Genomic DNA, 20,429 nt, shown 5'->3' with positions numbered 1-20,429 from the left:
AGTTGATTCATTCATTCATTTTCTGAACCGCTTTTTCCTCACTAGGGTTGCGGGGGGTGCTGGAGACAATCCCAGTTGACTTTGGGCCCAAGGCCCAAATTCCGCACAGGTGGACCTGACCTGGATTAGAACCCAAGACCCCTGAGCTGTGAGGCCGACGTGCCAATCGCTTAATCCACCGGACCCCAATTAAATTAAATATATGAAATAATTATATCATAATTAAAAGAATCAATTAACAAAATACAAAAATAAATGAACTGCATGTTAAATGCACAATAAAAATACTTCACCTTTCACTGTTTATTCATTCATTCATTTTGGTAAACTTAACAGTAGTGAAAGGCAGTATTTTGGGGGTAATGCTTCAGTAGTGTTTACATTTTGGGCTTTAAGGTAGAGCAGTAGTTGGACCTGAGTGGCAAAGCGAGGCGATGTGATCCTGATTGGATAGGACTGATGTGTGCAATGACCTCCAGCCAAGCAGCCTGTCTCAATGTCAAAGACAAGTGCCCACCTTCCATCCTCTGTTTGTGTCTGCTTGTCTCAGTGCGTGTTATTTTCTCATTGGTTCAGTCTCATTTGGTCCGGTTCTCTTAAATCACATTTTGTAACTGAATAAACGACTGCAATGGTTAGAAGTATCAAACCAAATCATATATCACCTTGTCATTCTGAGGTGTACTTTTTTAATAACTGCAATAAGTTATTATTATAGCTGCGTTTTCCCATGTGGCCAGAGATGTGAGTAAAGCTGTGGACACCGGTGGAAGCAGCTTTCATTTCAGCCTTTAGAAAGCCTCGCAAAATGACACATAAATACATGTAAAAACTCTGGTGTGTTCCCAATATCCCAAAATCAACCTTTTAAAAATGTATACCAATTTTGTTTGAATTATGTGAAAAACACACAAATCGAGCAAAATATAACAAAAGTATATATTAAGCCATTAAAATGGGTGAAAAGCATGCACAAATAATCAAAGCATACCCAAGGCAAAAAGCGGCCAGCTGGGTGTTGGGAGATAACCAATGGGAGAACAACTCTATCATTCCAATTTCTAAATAAAATACAGGTTCCTGGAAGTGTAATTACGTTTCGGTTAATTTTTTATTTTAGATTTTGCGTTTTGTAGCTGAAATATTTTTTCATTCATTTTCCAAACCACTTGATCTCTCATGGTTTGCAGGGGTGCTGGAGCAAATCCCAGCTGTCGCCCGAGTACGAGGCGGGCGACACCCTGAATTGGTGGCCAGCCAATCGAGGGCACTAGAAGATGGACAACCATTCAATGCTCACACTCATACCTAGGGGCAATTTAAAGTGTGCAACCAGCCTGCCATGCATGTTTGTGGTATGTGGAAAGAAATTGGAGCACCCGTAGAAAACCCATGCAAGCTGAGGGAGAGCATGCAAATTCCACCCGGGATTGAACCCTTGATCCTAGAACTGTAAGGCTGACATGCTAACCACTCAGTTTTCTAATCTAAACGCTTCATACCGTCAATATTTCTTATGTAATTACTTTCATAAATAGAGGTACCAATGTATTCAGGCTCATTTGATTGGTGTTTTTAAAAGTATTGCGTTAAAACAATGTTTTTCGACTGTGGTTCAGATATTAGTTGTTCTGTTGTGTTTTGTTAGATAAAAGTTGGACAAATTCAACTGTGGGGGTTTTAGTGATTCCCTCTCGTACAGTATGTGTGGGCTAAACTACATTTGTGCTCTTCTACTGATGAGTAACCAGTGCTGTAGCTGTTTTGGACCTGGGCAACCTACGCACGAAGAGAAAAGCAGTTCGGGGGTTTTATTTTTTGTGTGGAATTGAGCTAAAAACAAGCCGAGGATCCTTATGTGTGTATGCGTTCAAGCAGCTAGGCTTTTTGAGACTGTTGTTACACGTACTATCTCCGTCTGCCAGGCTCTAGTGTGAAATGCATCAAATCAAACCCTCCAAAAACCACTAAAAAACACGGCAAATGTAGCCATGCCAACAAGAGAAATATCACACTTTTTATTGGGCCTTTGTCAGATGCAAAAGAAATTAGATTAGATAAAACTTACTTGGAAAATTTTGTCCCGGGATAGACTTAATAAATGTGTTGTCTTTCCCTTTAAATTATTTTTGCCGCTACTAGTTAAAATGGATCAAACATCTATTACCGTCAGTAGTAATAATTTAGTTTATTTTTTGGGAGGTGTTGAAATATGGATCTGGAAAATGTGTCAATAGCACAAGTGCGGCCTTCTCAAGAGATAACTAAAGCAGATTCCAGCCTCTAGTCGTGTCCACAGATGAGACAAAAAAATGAGTCCAGCGTTGCTTCTTTTAGCTGACCTAGTAATAGTGGAATTCTAACCATGACCCAGCTTTGTTGTGTCTGCTCTTTTTCAAATGAGGTCCATGGAATTCTCCGCTTTTCTATATCGTATCCATTAATACGTATGGAAAAAAAACAGCATATATTTGAATTGCTCACTTTTGTCACAAAACGGCTCTTGTATTCTATCAAGTTAACATGAATATGATGATAATAAGCGCTTTTCATTCCATTCTCGAGTGTGTTTACAAAAGAAAACGCCTTCTAAATAAGGGGCACGTACAAAAGCCTCTCTACAAACATTCCACATAATGGGGTTATTTTCTAAGCCTTGCCACTGATTGCCTTTTGGACTTGAGGTGTTTTCTTTCTTGCTGCTACAAATGATTATTCTCGCCATAGACATAGAAATGCCATCCATAGAGGAAAAAATGGCCTCCACTACATTCCTAGATGGAAAAAAAGGACTACAATTCAATAGATTGAGTGGTACAGTCAGTATAACACTGAAAGATCAGTGCCACTAGACCAGGGGTGGGCAAACTTTTGGGCCCGGGGGCTAGATTGACTTTAAAAATTTGACAAATGGGCCGGGTAGGCACAAGATACGATACATGTAAAAAAGTGCATCCGTTAACAGTATATATGAAACATAAACAGAAAAAAAGGACTAAAGTATTAACATACTCGTCACTCATCATTAGTAAAAAGTATAAAGTACAAAGTAAAGTCAAAAGGAATGTATTAAGAAATATTAAAATGTCATTTAAAAAAAGATAGAGGGGCTGTAAAACACCAAAAACAAATAAGATACGTTAATCTTCATCTTAAAGTACAAAGTTTAGTCAGTAGAGTTTGATAATGACGATTAATAGAACACAACTATTGACATTTCTCCAAAAGCTTCATTGTTTTTATGTAAAATCGGACTAAATCCGAGAGAAATAAATCAGATTTTGTGTCACTGTTGCACCCTTGCAAAGCTGTTTTTCTGACCCATGTAACAGGTCTCACCATGTCAAATATGACTATGTCTTCGCTATATTGTTTATGTATCAGGCGCCAATTCTTTCACACTCATTATCTACTTGTATATACCCTTTTTTTCTGGTGGAAACAACTTTACCTTCAGCGTGTGCATCTAGCTGTCAAAAGTTCTTGATCTCACGGGTGGGTGAGGACTGGATCTTTCTCATCTTGCTGGGGCTGCTCATGGCGTTGGTTAGCTGGGTCATGGACTATGCCATCGCCTTTTGCCAAGAAGGTAAGAAAGAGGCACAGAGTAGATGAAAAAAATCTTGTTGGTGAATTTGTTGGTCATTCTATTATTGGAGGTCATGTTAAGGTTTCCACTTTTCAAATTTCAAATTAACCACACACAAAAGACTAAAACGAGTAGACTTACACAGTATGTATATGTATGTATGTACAATGAAAATAAAGCTTTCAATTCAATCAGCATGCAAATACAATCCAGTGCAAGAAGCCAAAATGTCAAATTTAAAAAAAATCACATCTCTTAATGTCATTTAAAAAAAGCTTGCTGCAATTTTGCATAAGACAAATACTTTTTATGTTAATTAATATGCTTAAAAATATTTGTGTGAGATTAAATCAAATATTGTGTGAATTTGAAAGCCCTCATTAAGTGTGCAACTACAATTTTTTAAATAAGATTGACCACAAAGGACAAAAAAATTCTAATTGTTAATATTTTTTTGTCAACAACAATTGTGTGCCTGTCTCATTCACAAATACATTTCTCAAAATCCTTCCACATGGCAAAAAAATGTAATAAATTCATACCTCTCTCAGGTTTTCAGACTTACGTACATCACTGTGTGCATTGCGTTTGTGTGCAGCACAGAAGTGGATGTATGGCGGCCTGGACAGCAATCTGCTCCTGCAGTACATCGCTTGGGTCAGCTACCCCGTGGTGCTGATCACATTCTCTGCTGGATTTACCCAGATTTTGGCTCCTCAGGCCGTGGGTGAGGTGCACTTCTCCACACTTAATCTGCCAACATATGTTCGACATCGTCCGATGGGGCGATGGCCGCTTTGTGTTTGAATAATGTAATTGCCCGCCATAAGTTCTCCAAGGACGTGGCGGGAAATCCATATTGTATCGCTATGATTAGATAGGCGTACATAAGATTATGAATATCAATCAGTGTGCCGCTGTACAAGCCACCCTTCTGGTTTATTCCTATGTAATTGCTTTCTTTCAACTCCTCTTTTCCCTACGCTCCATCATGACAACACCTGGAATTTGTCGTGACCCAGGCTCAGGCATTCCGGAGATGAAGACTATCCTAAGAGGGGTGGTTCTTAAGGAGTACTTGACCTTTAAGACGTTTGTGGCCAAGGTCATCGGACTCACCTGTGCCCTGGGAAGCGGGATGCCGCTAGGGAAAGAGGTAGAGGATTTGTTACGTTTCATGCCTGATGGTTTTTATCATCCAGATGGGCGATGGCGGCAAAAGGCTCGTTGGAACTGTTTTTTTCTACATTTGTAGGGAATTTATGGCCTGGTCAAATCACTGCTAATGTGAAAATTAAGGATGTCCTGATAACATATATGTGAATCTAAGCTTGAGTCACCTGATCATCTGCCAATACCGAGAAAATGTATTAAATAGTGGGGGAAAAAGCATATACGTAACTACAAATGCCCCCCTTTAACTAGAACAGTTATTGCAACAACATGATGATATGAAAAGATGATTTTAACGAATCAACAATATTTTACAAATCACTTGTGCTGCAACAAAATGAATATGAAGTGAATAAAGTTTGTCACCTAATGTGATAATATAAATAATAATAAAATAAATACATAAATATTTGCATTATCCGGATGGATTATTTTGTTATTGTTCAAGTCATTTCTTGTTCATCCAATGAGGTTAGCTGTAATGCAAGATGTGGATTTTTTTTGTTCTTAAACATAAATGGTCCACTGATTTCCTTTTCTTATTTATCTTGCTCTACAGGGGCCCTTTGTCCACGTTGCCAGCTTATGTGCCGCGCTTCTCAGCAAACTTATGGCCGCTCTTTTTGGTGGAATCTACACGGTAAGAATGGACTTACTGTATTTACACTCCCCAACAGTGATGAACTATACTCATTCTAGTAAAAAAAGAACAACAGGAAAGATTACAGCATTATATTCTTTTAATCTAGGTTTTCCATGTGGACAATCTGAGGCTGCTTCTACACTGAATTACAATTTCCGAATCAATGTTAATGATGCATTGCCACCATCAGATGGCAGCAATGGACAATTTTAAGATTTAGGCTTTTAGCAGAAATGGCTACGTAATTGGATTGAATTGGATAACTTTGTGCAACAACCTGTTTACTAGTTAATAGAAAAAAAGTGAAAGCTGAATTTCTGTTTTGTTTTTTTTCCTCAAAAACAACAAAACCAGCCCATGCAAGTGGGAACTTATGTGTATGCACTTAATTCAGCTAAAAAATCAAAATGGAATTACTTCAACAGAGTAAACTTGGGCTTTTTTGGTGTACATACATACATACTCCAAAATTCATGCCTTTGGTCCCGGACTGAGGTAAAACCAGAGCTTGATGTTGGCTCTCTGCAACTCAACAGGACCCCCCTCTAACATCCACAGCTCGGACTTGACACGTCGAAGGAAGACGGACGCCGATGACATGGAGGGAGGCTGCTCTCAGTTAGACTCGAATAGTGTGAGGAGGTCCACCTCCCATTAAAGCGTAATCAGTCCGGGAAGATGTTCATTGAGTTGTCCACGCTACCGAGACTGTTTGACAGATTTCGTTTGTTGCTCGTGTCAGGGAGAAAAGGTAACTTGTGTGCACCTTCACTACTCACACATGTCTTTTTTCCCTACGCCACTATTACTGCTAAAGGAAGAGCCCTTTGAGGGAAGCAAGGTATGATTTAAGGTCACTTCCATCAACATTGATCTTGAAAAGTCATTTGAGCATTCATTCTACATCCTTGAAAGCTGGCATTTGTTGCCAGTGATAGGCATCCAATCTATCATCACTGCCAACCCTAACAGTGCAAATGGATTGGACAACTATCGCCGTCAATGTCACTTGAAACGTGCTTTCATTCATTCATTGCCAGCCATTGCCATTCAAATGAATTTGAAGCAGTTTGCCATCAATGGCAGCCAATGGTTAATGCTTAATGACGTTAATTACAGGCAGAATATTATGAGATTGTTTAATTCTTTTGTTTCACTTTTACAAAAGACAGGATTTTTTTTAAGAGAAAAAAAATGGTGTGCGAAGGATTTCGCAAATCTGCTTAAAAGTCATTTCGCTCATTACATCCATTTACATCGCTTTCCATTTGTCTGCTCTGTCTTCACGCCTTATATAGTGTAAAAATATCCGCAATTTTTATACATAAAACCTGCCAAATTTGCTTGAATGCCCACTGTTTGTGTATGTACAAGATGGTCCTCAGATTGGAACATTGAGAATTGGCATTTTTGGGATACAAAGACATATTGGCTGACTTGACAATCTGCCTGGATGGACTGCAAAAATCAACATTTTCTAGAAAATACAATTTCTAAATTTATAATAGACTGTCCTTGTGGAACAAAGCATCTAAATGTACTTAAATTATGAAAATCTTGCAAAAAGCATCGCCGTTGTTGAAAAAAAAAATTTGGGGGGAGCCTGATCCCTCGGTAAACTTTTTCCTCCATGTACTTTTTTTCCTTATTTGACACCGATTGAACAGAACGAGTTGCGAAACACCGAAATGCTGTCTGCTGCTTGTGCAGTGGGCGTGGGATGCTGCTTTGCTGCACCCATTGGAGGTAAGCCCACACCTATAGAAGTCAGTTTAAATACATACCGTATTTTTCAGACGATAGGTCACACAAGCCAAAGAATACACAATGAAGAGGAACAAAATATATATACATGCCACTGGAGTATAGGTCACATTTTTAAGAGAGTATTTTGTTCATTTTAACAAAAACAAACATGCATTTAAGTAACTATAGTAAAACAAAGAACAACAGGCTAAATAGACATCTATTAAATAGGTTTCTCAGATAACTATAGCCTAGAACACAACAACATATCATTGCTAGTTGTGGTCAGAGTGAAAAAAAAACAGAAGTCGTACTTCAGTATTAGTAACAAGCCCTGCCAAACAATGTGTAACTTATAGTGCGGAAAATACGGTACTTAACCTGTCTAGTGTAGAGAGCAGTTAGCTGTTCAATCCTTTTGAAATACTCAATGGATTGAAAGTATTGCTGTGGAAGGTTAACAATGGGTAAAGTGCTCACTAGTTATTCAAATGTTACTGTTATTGTATCATTGATGTCATATGCGATTGTGAGAATATATTTTTGCGCACCAAAAGGGGTGTTGTTCAGCATCGAGGTCACCTCAACGTTTTTTGCGGTGAGGAACTACTGGAGGGGCTTCTTTGCTGCTACCTTCAGTGCCTTCATCTTCCGCGTGCTGGCTGTGTGGAATAAGGACGAAGGTACGCCGCAGTCAATACGTTGACCAGTCTGTCAAATGTGAAATTCTTCTAATGAAGTCTATTTGTATGCCACGCGTGTTGTCTGAATTTTCTTGTTGTTTATCAGAAACCATCACGGCACTCTTCAAGACTCGATTCCGTTTGGACTTCCCATTTGACCTTCAGGAGCTGCCGGCCTTCGCCGTCCTCGGGTAGGGCGAACCGACGTCTCATAATCCCTGAGCTGTTTGCTTCTTCCAGCCTCCTCATTTTGCATTCCTTTCAACTTGACTTGATTTGAAATCAATTCAAAAGTACTGTTTAATATCGAAGTACATTTGACCGGCGACCAAAAGACCAGCGACCAAAAGACTGGCGATCAAAAGACCAGCGACCAAACGTCCGGTCACGCTTTGCAATGAATTCTAATCTATTTTTGTGAATTAAGTGTTCATGTAGCCATCAAACACAAATTTTGAAAGAAGGGGGTGTCTTGGGTTAGTGACAGTAAAAAGAACATTTCTGCCTATGCTGATGAGATTTGTTTCATTTCATTATTGTTGTCTTGCAGTATCGCGTGCGGTTTCGGTGGTGCCCTCTTTGTCTACCTGAACCGGCTGATCGTAGAGTGCATGAGGCGGCAAAAGACCATTAACAAGCTTTTACTAAGGAAGTAAGTATCTCATCCTTTACAGGGAATTGAATGACACCCTTTAGGAAAGCCTTTAATTGTTATCCCATCGCAAAGAAGCACAACCATGTTGTTGACACCCAGAGGATGATTGCACATTAACAGAACTCGAAACCCATTGATTTTAACTAGTAGGTCAATCGCTAACAAGATATTTCAAATGGAGTTTACACATAGATGACTGCACACCTGCAAAATGAACTATAGGGTTTTCCCCGATCCGATAAATAATCTTCCCCAATCTGGTTGAAGAGCACATTTATTAATGATCTGGCAGTCCCTCTCTTCCTGTCAGGCGTTTGGCGTATCCGGCGATGGTCACCCTGCTGGTGTCCACCCTCACCTTCCCTCCAGGCTTTGGGCAGTTCATGGCCGGCCAGGTGAGCAATCCACCGGACTTTTGTTGAAATGATAACCCATGCTCCAGTATACATTTTAGAAATGTTTGACGGAAATAAGGACTGGCGGGACTGATCATTTTTATTTGAATTAAAAAATAAATGATGTGTACATGAAATATATTAATGTAATTATTCTAAGAATAGAAAACTTTTGCATTTTCTATTTAATTTAGAATTGAAGTAGGACTTAATACACAATCATTTTAAATCAATTCAAAATATGTACTGGAAAGATATAGTTCTTTTTTTAAAGAAATCATTTTTTGGGGGGGTAATTTTTGGCAGATTAGTGGATGAATTAATACAGGTTTATGTGAGCTAACCTATCAAATATATATTTTCTTTTCATTTTCATCTGTTTTATGTGGAATTTATTCTGTAATCAAATCCATTTAATAATATAATGTGAATTTCATGTATATATGATATTCATTCTATTTTTTAACAATTTCTTATTCATAATGTGAAAAGAATCTTCCAAATTTTACTTTTGACCCTAATTTTATGTATTTCCAAAAAACAGATGAAGTATGTAGATGTATTATATAGTAGAGTAGAGTAGTTTTTATTCATCCCCATAGAGAAAGAGAACTTGCCACAACAGCATAAAGATAAATATAGTAATATAAAAATCAATAATATTAGTAGGATTCTGTTTTGAGTGAGGGAACTTCACTTCTGAAATATCTGATGAAACAAATGGAATTAAAAAGCAAGTGCTTTGAATACTTTTCGATCAAGTTTTTCAATTCAAGCCATGTGCATTTAATGTTCCTCAGCTGACCCAACACGAGTCGCTGGTGGCGCTGTTCGACAACCGCACATGGTGCCGACACGGTGTAGCTGAGGAGTTTGACTACATAGGCCACCACCACGGCTGGAAACACCCCCAAGTCAACGTCTTCATCACGCTCATCCTCTTCATCATTATGAAGGTATGTTTTTGATAATAACAATCTTAAACTGTAGTATTGAGACAATAGAAATGTACATTTTTGCAAAAAATATTTCTGATCTGTCTTCTTCCATCCAAATTTCCCAAGGATTTTACTTGTATATTAAAAAAAACATGAAATATTGATGTACATTAAATGTTGCACTGTCAATGTTAATTCTATCTTCTTAGTTCTGGATGTCAGCAGTGGCCACCACCATGCCCGTCCCTTGTGGGGCCTTCATGCCGGTTTTTCTTATCGGTGAGTCCAATCCCGCTATGTGTTTTAACATCATATGGAAAAACTGTTTTATTTACGTCTGCCGGTTAGGCGCCGCCTTTGGCAGACTGGTCGGAGAGATCATGGCTGCCGTGTTTCCGGGCGGTATCCATGCCAATGGCAGTATATATCCCATAGTACCTGGCGGTTATGCTGTAGTGGGTGAGCATCTTAGATCATTTGTAAGATGAATTCCCAATAAAATGTACCCACCCAACCGCCACAGGTGCTGCCGCGCTGTCCGGAGCCGTCACCCACACCGTTTCCACGGCGGTCATTGTCTTCGAGTTGACTGGTCAGATCTCGCATATCCTGCCCGTGATGATTGCAGTGATTCTGGCCAATGCCGTGGCTCAGGCACTCCAGCCGTCGCTCTACGACTCCATCATCCGCATCAAAAAGCTCCCCTATCTACCAGAGTTGGGCATGGGGCATCATGAGTATGTCTTCAAGCTGTGTTGGCGAAATTGTCTGTCATTGTCCAAGTCCGAACTTGAGTATCAATCATTGTAGAATTGGAGGACATTTTACATTACTTTTCCATTTTCAAAATAATCCACATACAAAATACTGACGCTTGACAATTGGAGAGTATTTCACCCGCCAATATGGAGCAATGTCTATCTTCAGTAGTGCGGCCTCTACAACTACTAGTGAGGAGGAGTAGGAGCAAATGCAAGGAAAGGGAAATGTATGCTGCTATCGCTCAGTATTTTTGAAGTGAAGAAATCTAACATTCACTATGAATCTAGAACAGGGGTAGGGAACCTATGTGGCTCGGGAGCCATATGTGGCTCTTTTGATGGGTGTATATGGCTCTTCGCCTTTTTAAATCATATTTTTTTCCATTAGACTCTTCTGCTTCTGCATGCGTTCTCTCATTGATATTCATTGATTAGCAACGGTGAAATAATGTTCTCAAAAGAATTCAGACTTTTTGGTACTTTCAAAGTGGTGAAATGAATAATAAATGCTCACATTTTCATGTATTTTTACCTTTAAATTCTAATTATGGCTCTCAAGGAATAATCTCTGAAAATATGAATTGTTTATGGCTCTCTTCGTCAAAAAGGTTCCCGACCCCTAATCTAGAAGAATTGTCCTCCATTTCTGGAATGGCCTGATATCAATAAACTGATAGTCTGGTTCACAAAACCCATAGTTTGGCTCAGCTTTTCCTTCCCATTGCAGGAAGTACAATATACGGGTGGAGGACATCATGGTGCGAGATGTGCGCTTCATCACGCTCACCTCGTCCTATCGGGAGCTGCAGGAGATGCTTCTGACTGGTCAGCTCAAAACATTGGCTTTGGTCGACTCCAGAGGTAAGTCGGGTATCCATCATTATCTTGCGGAGTTCCCTAACAATTCCATCCACTTCCATTTGCAGACTCTATGATTCTCCTGGGTTCAATTGAGAAGCTTCAGCTCCAGTCTCTGCTCTCCATGCAGCTTAGTCGCCAACGACGCCTGAGCCACCTACGTCAATTGGTCCTGGACAGCGATGACGAAGAAAGCCCAAGCGACGACGTGGCCCCCGCCGATAAGCGCCACGGCAACACTCATCAAGGGGTTCGCTTCCTGGTGAGCGCCCAAGAGGTGTGGACGCGTCCGGGGCGAGGGTTCGAGAGTGAGGGAGGGTCCAGTGCGGAGCCTGGATTCCGGCTTGGGTTGGGAAGTAGTGCCTAGACTTGAGATTGGGCATGTATGCTGCATGTAGCAGGAGGTAAAGGCACAGATGGAAATCATGGAAGACAGTGGTAAGTCAGTTGGAGGTCAGCTTGAGTTGAAACGTGCTTGGTTTGGTTAGGCCATATGTGTACTGAATACATTAAAAATATTGTAACAGCATTTTTTGAAAACTTGAACACTTAGAATGACATTCTACTTTGTGATAATAGCAAACAATTTGCATTAGAGGTGTTTTGAATTACAATCTTAGCCAATGCCCGTATTGAATGCACTTCTCAAAGCACCACTGTATTGAATTGTTTCACCGCTATTGTCTGACATTAACACGCTTGTCTTGTGTGTCTCTTGTCGTCTGTGCCCTTACCTGTGCTGTCTCCTTGGTCCCCGTGCATGTAATCCTTTGCTTTTTATTTTTGTGTGCATGTCCTCGGCTCCCTTTTGTTAATGTATCTTCCATCCAGATCTCCACAGAGGAGTCTTCTTCCTTCAGCCCGATGGTCACCAACGTTCAGCTTCCTCTCAAATCAGCACTAAAATGCACATCTGTCGAGACGCCCGACAGTAGGTCATATCCCAACCGCCGCGTCATGTCAATCCTTATCAGCTGTGAAAATCTGACAAATTTTCTTTTCTTGTCTAAGGCTCTCAGACATTGTCCTGTGCTGACCAAGACAGAGAGCTGCTAGAGGTGAGAGCAACTACATGATGCATTTCACTAGGAACTGAAGGGGATAATAGTTTCCTGGTGTCTGACAAGGGTAATCAGTTGATTGGTGTCACATGGAAGAGAAGAAACCTCATTGGACAAAGTTTATACTGACAAGGTTGCTAAAGCCTAAAAGGCACTGCTGGGATTTGAACCCAGGATCTCCTGTTTACGAGACAGGCACTTTAACCAGCTAAGCCACAGCGCCACACTCTATGTGGGTCTTGGTTCACTTTCAACATACTTGCTTATAACTCTGCATTTCATAGTGCAGTCTGGTTTATTTGTGGATTTCTACAGGCTACTAACCTAACCTTTTTTTAGTATAAATACTCCGTATTAGAACATGGACACATACAGCTTGTTGTCCAGTGCGGTGTATATATGAATAAATCAACTTTTCTGTGTAATTTGTCAGCTAGAGGCGTATAGTCAGAGTAATATGGTCAGATTTGACTAAATTTGGTTGACAGTAATAATAATAATGGGGGGAAAAAACAATATGACTTTAATAACCATTATAACATATTCAATTGTGAACTCTGACTAAATGTTAGATATATATTTTCAATCTCAAGGCAATATCTAAAGTAACATTTGGTAGCTTTTTGTATCCTTTTTTCCTGGCACAGAAACAAAGTCATGGAATTTCAACCGTGCCAATATTTTTCACTTAATGCAAAGTTTACACTTTCAATGCCTCTTTCCTGTCAATCATGTGTCATTTGATGTGTCATAAACACATTTCTACATTGACGTCTTGAACACAAGCTGTCAGCAACACTGTGCTCACCAGTAGCAAAGTGGTCTCTGTCACTCATTTTGCGTTTGCATTGTCATACCTCCCCCTTTTTTTCACCCTTTCCGGTTGGAAGAGTTCATCTGGGTCCGTCCCGTGTGAAAGAAGGAAACCAAAACGCGTGAGGATCACCATGTCGGTGAGCTTGGCTTGTCTGTTGCCTGGTAACCATTGCTTGGCAAGACACTGGGTGAATTGTGGACAATATATAGCAGGGGTTGGGAACCTATGGCTCGGGAGCCATATGTGGCTGTTTTGATGGGTGTATATGGCTCTCCGCTAACCTGTGTGGTAAAATATGGGTATCGCTGGTAGAGACCTAAGTCCCGAACGGACTAATTGGAGCATCACGCTGGAACTGTGGCACCAAAACTATCTCTAGCGCCTTTTTAATCATATATTTTCTTCATTAGACTCTTCTGCATGCATCCTCTCATTGATCCTCATTGATTAGCAACAGTGAAGTAATGTTCTCAAAAGAATTCAGACACTTTTTTTTATTTTCAAAGTGGTGAAATGATTAATAAATGCACACATTTTCATGTATTTTTACTTTTAAATTCTTAGTATGACTCTCAAGGAATAATGTTTGAAAATATGAATTGTTTATGGCTCTCTTTGTCAAAAAGGTTCCCGACCCCTGATATATAGCATACATGTATATGACGTACATGTTTCCATCCTTGTGTATAGTATAGTCACGCTCTATAAGTGGTGACCCTCACTTTACTAAAGTGATGCTCATAGGTAATATCAAATCTTTAATTAAAAGCATATAATTCACAAATGGATAATCATTTTACATATTCACCTGCACGTTCCACATTTCTTGACAGATTCATCTGGTGATCTCACATTCTTCACTACTCATTTTCCAATCTTCATTCTTAGAGGCATTTTCCAAATGCACCGCAATCATATCAATTCTGCTTATTTTCACTCTCACACTCAGTGTTTCTTGAGCATTAATTCCACAGCATTTGACTCCACCATCTGCTCCTCCATATTCACATGCAGTTTAGAGAAAATTTAACTGTAATGGTATTCTCTCTCATCAGGATACAAATATAGTAGAGGATCGCATGAGCCCAACTGAGGTGAGAACCGGCAAAAGAATAACAGCTATAAAAAAAAAAAAATGTTAGCAGCAGTAGATTTTGTGTGAGGTGGCTCGATTTCATCCCACATCCCAAAAACATGCATGGTAGGCTGGTTGAACACTCCAAATCAGGGGTGCTCATTACAATCAACCACTTAATCACCATGTGGCCGGTCTACTTGCCGAAAGACATTTAGCCGACGACCATTTGGCCGCCCAACGATCTAGCCGAAGAACATTTAGCCGACACGCTTGCCCCGCCCCCAATCGTGTGTGTGTGTACAAGTTTCTCAACCTCGGCTCGCGGGCCAAATACGGCCCGTTACTGATAACAACATTCATTTAGAATAACAAGTTACAGATAACAACATTCATTTAGAATAACAAGTTACAGATAATAACATTCATTTAGCATAACTAGGGAATTTATTCACAGCCAAACAAATTAGTCCTAACAGTAAATACTATAATGACAGAAGAAAAAAAGTATTTATAACAGTAGATATGGCTAGATAGTCGGTCGGCCAAATAGTCGTTCGGCTAATTCAACGTTCAGCCAGATGGTCTTTCGGCTAGTTTGCTGTCGGCCAGATGTCAGTTGGCTAAATGTCTTTCGGCAAGTAGACCATGCGCCCAATCACCAATGTACTAATGGTAGATCCCTTAAGTGTAAAGTTTTGATCCAGGCTGTTGTTTACTTCAGGCCTGAAAAATGTTTGGGTTTTACCAATGACATTACAATGTGCCAACTGAAATACTCTCCCTTTTTTGAACATGCATATCTGGCTCATTAAGCTCCCATAAGGATCTTAAGTGAGGTGCCAACTAACTTGCCTAACATTAACGACCTGTCACAGATGCTCAATCCTTTGATGTTGAATTGATAAATAAATAAATATGCCTCATTTCGACGCCCTTTATTGGTAATGAGACGTGTCTTAGCTGACCTCTCTCCGAACTCAGTACCGAGAGACCCCCCTCGGTGATTGGCTCCTTGAACAAGGAAGATCACGGAAAGGTGGCTTCTTGAAAAGTAGATCTTGGAGCAAAATTGTAAGCACCCCCCTGCTCTAAATCATCCTTTTGTATTAGTGTGAATGGTTGTCTATTACCTTGTGACCTGCAATTGGCTGTCAACAAATTCAGGCTGCCCATAGTTGCTGGGCTAGGCTCCAGCACCACCTGTAAGCCTTATGAGGATATGGGAAATGAATGAATGAATGAAAATAATTAGTATGATGTCATCTCTGCGTTTAGATCACAGAGTGGGAGGAACAGCAGTTGGATGAACCGCTGGATTTTAAGAACTCCAAGATTGACCCAGCTCCATTTCAGCTAGTGGAACAAACCTCACTGCATAAGGTGACGTCAGCCAAGCATTTCTAATCTAATGACTCAGCTTGTTAATGTTATTTTTATATCAACGCAGACACACACGATCTTCTCCCTGCTGGGTTTGGATCATGCCTACGTGACCAGCATGGGCCGTCTGGTCGGCGTTGTCTCTCTCAAAGAGGTTTGTTTTTTATCCCGACAACAGATTTGGCAATGCAAAAAAGGTTCTTGCCATTTTTGGGCCTTAATTGTTTTCCCAGCTGATCTTGGATGAAAAATTACTGTCAACATATGAGAGAACATGGGTTAATAATGAGACATTTCATAATAACTAACCTTGAGTTAGCATTACTTATCGGAAGTTTTAATTTTTAGTGATTTTGTGTGCATATAGTAAGAAAAATTGTATAATTTTGTCAAATAATTGCATCAAACAATTACTTATGTGTGTACTATTCACCATGTGCTTTTGTGACTAATGACCCACCCCCGCCACAGCTGCGTAAGGCCATCGAAGGGTCGGTGACGGTGACCGGGGTGAAGGTGCGCCCCCCACTGGCCAGTTTCCGTGACAGCGGAAATAGCAGCAGCATATCCGAAGTAACGGAGATGCACAAGCTGTGCATTCGTCACCGGGGGCTCTCGTTGCCACGGGAACCGAACCCCCCGGAGCAGACGGACGACCGGCCGGAAGCGGCCTATCAAGAGATGCCTGTAGTAGACGTGTCGGAACGGACCGGGTCGAGCATCGGAGCCGGCCCGGGACAGTTGTCACAGCCTTTGTCTGAGCTTCAGGAGAGCCCTTCGTTCACTGAGGACCAATCAGAGTTCACCTTTGACTGCAGCCCCTCCCACACTGAGGAGTCTGAGATAGTTTGTGACTACGAGCCGTCGATGGACCAAACTTCGGAGCCGGAACAAGTGGCGCAAGTAAGCACCAGTCCACCTCTGGGTGATGACCAATCAGAACAAGAGGCAGTGAAGCCAATCACTGATGACCAATCAGAGTAAAGAATGTTAACGTTTCATTTGTATACTTACCTCTTCCATTTCAACAATGCCTTGTTTAAGCCGTGGTCTTTAGAATGGCCATTTAATCATTTTTTTTTTCATGCTGTTTGAATAAGAAACAAGTCCAAATATATGTTTGCCCAATTAAAGTGTATTGTTGCCGTAACGTAAAAAAAAAAAGTTCAGTTCACAGTTAACTTTGTGATCCATTTAAATTGTCCTTTCCTGTATTGCTAATGCTGAAAGGCCCCTTCTTATTGGTTAGAATTTCTTCTAAATTCCTCCGGGACGCCAAAATTTGACATAATTTAAATACAAAACCTTTGTATAAACTAACTGGTTAAAACGTGAATTGATCCTGTTATATAACGTGACACTAATCACGTGTTGTATATATTTAAATGTGAAGATTTTCAAGTCATAACACAAAACTTATGACATTATATGGTGAAATCATCATTCAATTTGTTTTTATTAAGTTGAACTATGATTTTTACCAAGTCTTTCATCTATACTGAACTTCTTTTTGTGGAGTGGCAGCAACACATTTCCGCATATCTGAGTATTACGTGTCAAATGCTATTCTTATTTACACTCCGGACCAATAAAGGGCAGCAAATATTGATTTGTAGGATCTCAAACATTACCTCATTTAAATTTTTCTTTAAAGTAGGGATGGGAAACATTCATGGCACAATATTTAACGCACAAATGCATGTAATCTTAAAAAATATGAAAGCAAAGTTGCTTTTGTTGAATCTCAACCAAAATTATTGATATATTAAGCATGTATTTTGACAGTAGTTATGATGTCCCAATGAATTAGAAAGCTGATTAAATTAACTCCAATGTATAAGCATTTTTATTTTACACATTATGTAAATGTGAAATAAAAATAGTAATTATTCAATTAAATGCACGACAGCCATTTTGGGCAAATTTGCATATGTATTATACTCCAATCTATTTCATAACAATATAACCAATTGTCAATTGTATCACTAAAATTGATTCAACAATGATTAACTTTTATAACATTCATAGGTATGCAACTTCAAATATTACAAGTAGAACTATAAAACAGGTAAATATATTTACATTGCATCATATTTTTCATACTAGGGGTTTCCCTTCCCTGCTTTAAATGAAGTACATAAGTGTTTTCAAATATTATATTTCTTGGTTATGGATTGTAGGACCCAATTGTCCTTAAGTCATCGTTTCTAATGTGTTTCCGGACACCAAATGTGATGAAGGTGATGCATGTTGAATGATGAATTATTATGAATTATCACCAGCCTGCGTCTTGAAATATATTCACATGCATCTTTCCTTATTCTGTACAAAGATATGAAAGAAAGCACAGAGCTGTTAACTACCTATTCCCCATAATGGGCTCATGTAAAGCAGGTTTTATTCTCTATAGTATATAATAGTAAAGAATTTGTATATATTGGTGTTGGATTAGTCATCACCTGGTATGCAATAAATTAACTAGTAATTCATTATAAGGGATATAACAAACTGACCCGGGCTGTCTTGTTCCAACTCTTGGGTGACTTTTATGTGATAATATTACTATTTTGAAATATTTTTTTCTTTATGTGGCCACACTGAAAAGAAACAAAAAAATCGCAATGTGAGAGGGAAATTATCTATTTGACATATGGTGGGGAAAAAAAAGGTATATATTTCTGAGTATAGTTTTTCATTAAATGAATACGAGTCGTTATATCCCAAAAATTATATTTGTATTTACTTTTGATGCCTATGAAATTTATGAATATTTTTTTCTCATTCTTCTATTCTACTATAGTTGCTATTTTAAATCAACAGGTGACACTTTAGAATTATAATCAGTAATCCTTCGATTTCAATATTGATAATTTGGAACTTTTTCTCTCAAAAATGATCACATTTTATTCATCCCCAAAAAGTTAAGCAAGGCATTTACCACATTATTGAGATAATTTCCCAAATAAGAGATGAATGAAATTATCCAATCCAATCAAAAAATCTCATGTTAAGCACATTACTTTTCCACCAAAATGTACTGCTATACATCCCAGCAAAACCAGTCTAAATACATATACATTTTTTCTCTCTTTTCATTGTGGTCTTAATACAATTAGTTTTTCCTGTTATCCCTCTTTCAAACCCTTCCCCCCTACCAAGAACTAAGGCAGCTTCCAAAGGCCCACCAGGCTAAACAGAGAAAGAACTTGAAGTCTCCGAAGCACACTGTAAATATGACAATAGCTTCAAATTGGCAGCTTCCGATGGCTTCTACAAAGGCATCAAACATATATTAACAACCATATATCTATAAACTGCCAATTTTTCGTCATACACAACAAATGGCGACATGCACACTACTATTATGTGATATTGTATGATAGGATATGACTAAGAACATCCATATTTACTCCAGCCTGCCGTGGAATGCCGTGTACGTATAATGGAAAAGCACACATGTTGTAATCCAGCAAATTGTGAGTCTGTGTGTCAAATACGAATGCGAGTGTGAGCCGCTCGGACTTTTTCGAGCCATATTTTTTTTGTTATCCGAGCATTTCTGTGTCTGTAAACGTGTGCCACGTACGTATACCTCTGTTTGCATCGTGGAATGTAACCTAGTGCTCAGCCTGTGAGAGAATACGCACAGTATGTTCCATGTTAACTGTTTGGCAGCGTTTCTAGTTCAGCAATAAGTCTTTAGTCCATTCCCTTTATACGGCCTGGTCATGCTTCGGAAACAACAACACACACACACACACAAGTGTAAATAGAACTGAGATGTATTCGGAGTCAAACAAGCCATTGTTATTTTTCAGAGGATATAGAATCTGTTTTTGTATACGAGCCACTGATTTTGCTTTCAAGAAAAAGCACCTTAGAAACAAGCATCTTGTCTGTTTCTTCATTTTTTTTCTGTATCACTCATTGGCTAGAGATGTAGAATCCTTCAAAACGGACTAGTATTTCTATCTTTTCTATTTTTGACAACTGTTACGACTCCCCCTGGGGTAAGATATACCAGGGAGTCGCAACTATCACAGCAGACAGGTTCGGTCAAAGATGAGTCCAGACAAACACTGCAAGTAGCCTTCAGTTATATTTTATTTACAATAAAGTCCATAAAACTGGTCTACGGGATAACATAGGGGAAGCACGAGATATTAAAGTGGCACCCTCAAATAAACACGGTAAAACCCCCTCCCAGACAAATGTCCAAATGAACACCCACCAAATACAGGAAATAAGATTGAGAAGTGCCACTGTCAATCTGATGTAATAAAGTCTAGACAGGGGAATAACTATGTGTCTAAATGCACAAACTATATGTATACCCCGGGGTGTCTAAACGTATTTCAAGTCCCCCTATGCAACCCAAAATCATTAACTTTGTCAAAACATACAAAATATAACAGGGAGTAACGTACTCACAAGCCTGCAAGTCAGCAAGGCATCAAGGGCAACTGAAAAGGGTTTAAATAAGGGCAGGAAGTGAATCTTGATTGGAGGAGGGATGATTGGGGAAGTAGTCACAGCTGTGTTGGCCTGGGCAGGGCTTTGTCACAGGGGTGGAGCCACAGCTGCAGGTACCTGTAAAGAAAAGAAAGCACACACCTCCAACACAATAGTGTGTGTCCAGGCTGCCAGCCGTA

At 39.5% G+C, this 20,429-nt stretch overlaps 1 protein-coding gene and 1 non-coding gene across 2 annotated transcripts in view; one reads left to right on the top strand and one right to left on the bottom strand.

Moving 5' to 3' along the window:
* clcn2a (chloride channel, voltage-sensitive 2a) overlaps positions 1-16,910 on the top strand; it is a 32,622-nt gene extending 15,712 nt beyond the window's left edge. The window contains exons 3-25 of the mRNA XM_077723857.1: positions 3,458-3,589; positions 4,188-4,316; positions 4,612-4,745; positions 5,322-5,402; positions 6,223-6,246; positions 7,073-7,151; positions 7,709-7,834; positions 7,941-8,025; positions 8,385-8,486; positions 8,800-8,884; positions 9,685-9,840; positions 10,032-10,101; positions 10,171-10,281; positions 10,346-10,559; positions 11,311-11,444; positions 11,510-11,703; positions 12,273-12,372; positions 12,453-12,499; positions 13,393-13,455; positions 14,375-14,413; positions 15,673-15,777; positions 15,845-15,931; positions 16,249-16,910. Coding sequence (XP_077579983.1) covers positions 3,458-3,589; positions 4,188-4,316; positions 4,612-4,745; positions 5,322-5,402; positions 6,223-6,246; positions 7,073-7,151; positions 7,709-7,834; positions 7,941-8,025; positions 8,385-8,486; positions 8,800-8,884; positions 9,685-9,840; positions 10,032-10,101; positions 10,171-10,281; positions 10,346-10,559; positions 11,311-11,444; positions 11,510-11,703; positions 12,273-12,372; positions 12,453-12,499; positions 13,393-13,455; positions 14,375-14,413; positions 15,673-15,777; positions 15,845-15,931; positions 16,249-16,761 — 2,810 coding nt within the window. The 3' untranslated portion in view covers positions 16,762-16,910. The remainder of the gene's footprint in view (positions 1-3,457; positions 3,590-4,187; positions 4,317-4,611; positions 4,746-5,321; positions 5,403-6,222; positions 6,247-7,072; positions 7,152-7,708; positions 7,835-7,940; positions 8,026-8,384; positions 8,487-8,799; positions 8,885-9,684; positions 9,841-10,031; positions 10,102-10,170; positions 10,282-10,345; positions 10,560-11,310; positions 11,445-11,509; positions 11,704-12,272; positions 12,373-12,452; positions 12,500-13,392; positions 13,456-14,374; positions 14,414-15,672; positions 15,778-15,844; positions 15,932-16,248) is intronic.
* On the bottom strand, positions 12,652-12,725 carry trnat-cgu (transfer RNA threonine (anticodon CGU)). The gene has a single exon. It is a non-coding gene; the product is annotated as a tRNA-Thr (tRNA).
* Positions 16,911-20,429: the final 3,519 nt, after the last annotated feature.

The sequence above is a fragment of the Stigmatopora nigra genome, chromosome 9, assembly GCF_051989575.1.
Source record: "Stigmatopora nigra isolate UIUO_SnigA chromosome 9, RoL_Snig_1.1, whole genome shotgun sequence".
Classification (NCBI taxonomy): Eukaryota; Metazoa; Chordata; class Actinopteri; order Syngnathiformes; family Syngnathidae; genus Stigmatopora; species Stigmatopora nigra.
This window is presented reverse-complemented; position numbering and strand designations above follow the sequence as displayed.